The sequence below is a fragment of the Elephantulus edwardii genome, unplaced genomic scaffold, assembly GCF_000299155.1.
Source record: "Elephantulus edwardii isolate Elephantulus edwardi_28Jun2011 unplaced genomic scaffold, EleEdw1.0 scaffold00025, whole genome shotgun sequence".
NCBI lineage: Eukaryota > Metazoa > Chordata > Mammalia > Macroscelidea > Macroscelididae > Elephantulus > Elephantulus edwardii.
In genome coordinates, this window is record NW_006399775.1 from 17,801,038 (window position 1) to 17,806,265 (window position 5,228).

A 5,228-nucleotide genomic window follows, 5' to 3' on the forward strand; every position below is an offset into this window, starting at 1 on the left:
TTCATGGGATCTTCAGATCTCTTCTCAATCATCACAGTTCAAAGGCAGCAATTCTTCTGTCATCCTTAGTTGTTTTCCAGCTCTCAGCTGCATGGTAAGTGAGTAAAAAGACCATGGCCTGAGTCAAATACATCTTAGTTCTCGAATTGACATCATTACTCCTTAATAATTTGGAAAGGTCCCTGACTGCAGACTTTCCCAGTTCAGTACACCTCCTGATCTCCTGACTGCTGGTAACAAGTGTATTGATAGTGGATCCAAGTAAGATGAAGTTGTTAACATTCTTAAGTCTTTCTCCGTCCATTGTGATGTTGCTTATTGGTCCAGGGGTGAGGATTTTTGTTTTCTTGATGTTGAGATGTAAGCCATATTGAAGGCAATTTTTAACCTCATGCAGCTAGTGCTTCTAGTCCTCCTAATTTTCAGGAATCAAGGTTGTGTCATCTGCATAATGAGTGTTATCAATGAGTCTTCCTGATGTCTGATCCTGATGCCACATTTTTCTTCATAGAGTCCATCTTCTGAAATAATTTGCTGGGCGTATAGATTAGAAACAATACAACCCTGACACACACCTTTCCTAATTTAAAATTAGGAAAATTACATGGGACAAGACATATCATTGTTGATGTCAGATGGATTCGGGATGAAAATAGAGCATACAAAAAAGGTATTTATCTGTATTTTATTCACTATACTAAAGCATTTGATGGTGAAGATTTTAGCAAATTAAAGATAACATTAAGAAGAATGGGAATTCCATGTAATAACTTAATTGTACTTATGTGGAATTTGTCCATAGACCAAAATGTAGTTGTTTGGATAGGATAAGGGATACTGTGTGGTTTGATATCATGAAGGATGTGCACTAGGCTTGTTTCCTTTCCCCATATTTATTTACTTTATACGCTGAGCAAATAATCCAAGTAGCTAGAGTATATGGAGGAAGTGGCCTCAGGATTGGAGGAAGACTCAGAGAGAATCTATGATACACAGACTGCAGATGACACAACTTTGCTTGTTCAAAGGGAAGAGGATTTGTAACACTTACTGATGAAGATTAAAGACTACTTCTTCAGTATGAATAACACTTCAATATCATGGGGGATAATCTTCACAACTAAACCAACAAGCATTATAATCACGAACAAGAGAAAAGACTGACGCTGCCAAGGATATAATTTTACTTGGATCCACAATCAATGTTCATGGAAGAAGTAGTCAAGAAATCAAGCAATACACTGTACTGAGAAAATCTACTGCAAAAGCCTCCTTTACAATGTTACAAAACGAAGTTGTCACTTTGAGGGCTACAGTGCATCTGACTCAAATCATGATGTTTCCAGTCACTGATACACACACAATAAAGCTGGATGATGAAAAAGGAAGAAGAATTAAATATATCTGAATTATGGCATTGGTGGTGGTGGTTGTTAGATGCCATCAAGTCAAGTACAACTCATGATGACTCTATAAACAAAAGATCTGAAAGCAATCCTGTCCTGCACCATCTGCACACTTCCTGACACACAAGAGCCCATTGCATCAGTCACCTTGTCAATCTACCGGTTGAGGGTCTTCCTTTCCCTTGCCAACCCTCCACCCTTTCCAACATGACGTCCCTCTCCAAGAATAGCACCTCCTAACAATATGTCCAATGTATGTGATGTGAGGCTTCATCATTCTTGTCTCCAAAGAGCACCCCGGCTGCACCCTCTCCAAGATATATCTGTTTGTTTTCTTGGCCATCCATGGAATGCTCAGTGCTCTTCTCCAACACTACAGCTCAAAGTCAGTTCTTTTTCTGTCATCCTTATTCATTGTCCAAGTCTCAGATGCATAGCTAGTAACTGGAAAGACCATGGCCTGAATCAGACACACTTTAGTCCTCAAACTGACATTACTACTCCTCAATAATTTGTAAAGGTCCCTAACTGCAGATTTTCCCATTGCAATGCGTCTACTTATTTCCTGACTGCTCGTACCAAGGGTAATAATTGTGGATCCAAGCAAGATGAAGCTGTTTACAGTTTCAATCTACTCTCCATCTATCATGATACTGCTTATTTGTCCAGTAGTCCATATTGAAGGCTGCATTCCTTGATCTTCTGCAGCAAGTGCTTCAAGTCCTCCTCACTTTCAGCAAGCAAAGTTGTGTCATCTGCATAATGTAGGTTATTGATGAGTCTCCCTCCAATCCTGATGCTACACTCCTCTTCACAGAGTTCAGCTTCTCAGATAATTTGCTGAGCATATAGATTGAACAGGTATGGAGACAGAATATCTCCCTGGTGCACTCTCTTCCCAATTCCAAACCATGCACTGCTCCCCTGCTCCCTTCACACAACAACCTCCTGGTCCAAGTATAGATTCCTCATGAGCACAAGTGCTCTGGGATTCCCATTCTTCTCAATGTCAGCCACAACTTGTCATGATCCATACAGTCAAATGCCTTTGCACAGTCAATAAAGCACAAATAGACATTCTCCTGGTATTTTTCACTTTCAGCCAGGATCCATCTGACATTAGCAATGATATCCCTGGTGCTAAGGCCTCTTCTAAATCCTGCTTGAACTTCTGGCAATTCCCTATCTATGTACTGTTCCGGCCATCCAAGAATATATTGCTAGCATGTGATATCAATGATATGTTCGATAAATTCCACATACAGTTGGATCACCCTTCTTGGGAATAGGAACATATAGAGACTTCTTGCAATCTGTTGGCCAGACAGCTCCAAATTTCCTGGAATAGACTGATGAGTGCATCCAAGGCTACATCTATTAATTAAGACAAGTCAATGGGTATCCCATCGATTCCTGGCGTCTTATTTTTTGCCAACGCTTTCAAGATAACTTCCACTTCCTCTTTCATTACCATTGGCTCCAGTACATATGGTACTTCTTGAAATTTTTCAGTGTCAGTCAATTCTTTCTGGTGCAGTGACTCTGTATCTTTTTTGGATGTTTTCTGGTGGTGGCAAAAAATGTTACATGTACTATGGACTGCCAGAGAAGGAAGACTCTTGGAAGATGTACATCCTTGGCAGCAAGAATGGTGAGAAACTTCATCTCACATGTTTTGACATGTTATCAGGAGAGGTCAGTTCCTGGAGAAAGGTAAAGAAGGGGATCAGTGAAAAGAGGGCAGCCCCCAGCAAGATGGATTAACACAGGGGCTGCAACAGTGGACTCAAATAAAGTACAGCAGCAAATGTGAGCATGGTAGGGCTCCCTTCTATACGTGCATGGGGCTGGTATGAGTCAGAACTGATTTGACTGCACCAGGTAACAACTAAAAAACAACTATTATTCTCTTCCAAGATGAATGGTCAAAGAAATGTCAGGTGGAAGGGCAAGCTTCGTAAAATGTGACATTTCAGATTTGAGTTGGGGAAGAATTTTGTGTAACCTTGAAAGAACAGAGATAATTTCTCTAGGGACTGTATTTTGTAGGGTACAAGGTGTTTTCATTGGCTTTATTTTATTTTATTTTTTTTTTTTGGCTTTATTTTATTTGATCTTCCTAACACAGATAAGGATCTTTAGCTTCAAAGGTAAGGCTACGGATCCAGCTGCCTGGCATGACTCATGTAACCTCACACTGTGGTCTGACTGGGGTTGGAAGACAGGTGCTTCTAGGCTGAATCCCAGTTCCAGTGTAATGTTGGGCAAGGTACTTTAGCTGCCTGTGCCTCAGCTTCCTCATTGGTAAAACAGGGATACTGAGAATCTATTCTTGTGGTAAAGTTTATAGAAGACTTAGCTTCATGAAAGAGTTTGGCACAGGACCTGACAAGAAGTGCGAGACCGTGAATATGCTGTTTTACTTCTCTGGCTTTGCTTCTTCACCAAATAATAGAAAAGTAAAAATAATACCATCATTCGAATGTCTTAAAGTTTTAAAAGCATTTAACACTATGTATGGCATTATCACCTCTATTTCATAGATGACAAAATAAAAAGCCATGCAAACAAAGAAAAGCAACAGCTATTCCGTTCAAGGACTAGCATTCTGGCTCCTATTTCAGCGTTCTTTGCCTCACTTGGAGCTATTTCACTGGAGAGCCTCCTCCTCTTGAGTCATTTCACAGCGAAGGGGCTTGACACAGAAGTCAGCTGTGTAAGAGAAACCCACCAATAAGCAGGCAGCAGAGGCAGTGTGGTCACAGGTAACCTAAAAGAATTATGTACTGCCCTGGGGTCAAGCTCACCAGCTGCCAAGGGAAAAAACTTCCCTCTAATTGGCCCTGCAAGCTGATGAAGGAGGAGCCAGGCTCTCGCTGAAGTAGGCTTGCAGTGCTGACTTAACAAGCAGAAGGCTGGCAGGTCTGATCGCCTGACAGAGACACTGGGCCTCAAGCCTTGGGATTGGCCTAAACCAAGGTTGTATTGAGCCACTGCTGGGGCTTGGCAGCCCTTCAGACTACTGATCCAGAGCCTAGAAATAGTGTTGGAGAAGGCTACTTTCCAGCCTCAGCCTGACAGAGAAAGCCAACCATGCAGGTGCTAACCAAGCGTTACCCCAAAAACTGCCTGCTGACTGTCATGGACAGGTACTCAGCCACTGTGCGCAACATGGAGCAGGTAGTGATGATCCCCAGCCTTCTGCGCGATGTGCATCTCAGTGGTCATGGGGACGATGTCCAGGCTGACAGCCCTGATCTCTACAAATACTTCATCATGCTCAAGGCCATCCATGTAGATGTGGACCATGGGCTGCTACCTCGGGAGGAATGGCAGGCCAAAGTTGCAGAAAATGAAGCTGATAACGAAGCTTCTGAGATGGAGGAGGCCAAGGAAGAAAGGATCTCTGGGGAGATGGACCTGGAAGCCCAGTTCCACCTGCACTTTTCCAGTCTCCATCACATCCTCACTCATCTTACCCTGAGAGCTGAGGAGGTGACAAGGAAATACCAGGAAATAACAGGACAGGCCATGTAGGCCTCAGACTCTGGGAAAGGTAATGGTGGTCTTCTTAGTGGGGATCAGAGTTCACCAGAGGGCCTTTCTAGGGGAGGAGAGGGAGCGGAGGCACAGCTCTGAGGGAGAGGGAAAGTCCAGCTGTCACACAGAGCCACCCTTATGTTAGGGTGTTGGGACCCCAGTGCAGGAGGGCCCACCAGCAGCTCTGCCTTACTATCTGATCTAGGACCAGTGAGTTGTTGAGTGAATGGTTATGAAGACACAGGAAAGGTGGCCAATGAGTACTAACGTTGTGTGCACATA

General features: G+C 43.0%; 1 protein-coding gene across 1 annotated transcript; it reads left to right on the forward strand.

Annotated features, from left to right (window-relative positions):
• Positions 1 to 4,496: 4,496 nt before the first annotated feature.
• On the forward strand, positions 4,497 to 4,943 carry THRSP (thyroid hormone responsive). Its single transcript, XM_006882887.1, has one exon. It carries the CDS (start codon positions 4,500 to 4,502, stop codon positions 4,941 to 4,943), a length of 444 nt encoding a protein of 147 aa, XP_006882949.1. The 5' UTR covers positions 4,497 to 4,499.
• Positions 4,944 to 5,228: the final 285 nt, after the last annotated feature.

Coding starts and splice junctions, on each gene's coding strand:
- THRSP (XM_006882887.1), top strand. CDS start 4,500: ATGCAGGTGCTAACCAAGCGTTACCCCAAAAACTGCCTGCTGACTGTC.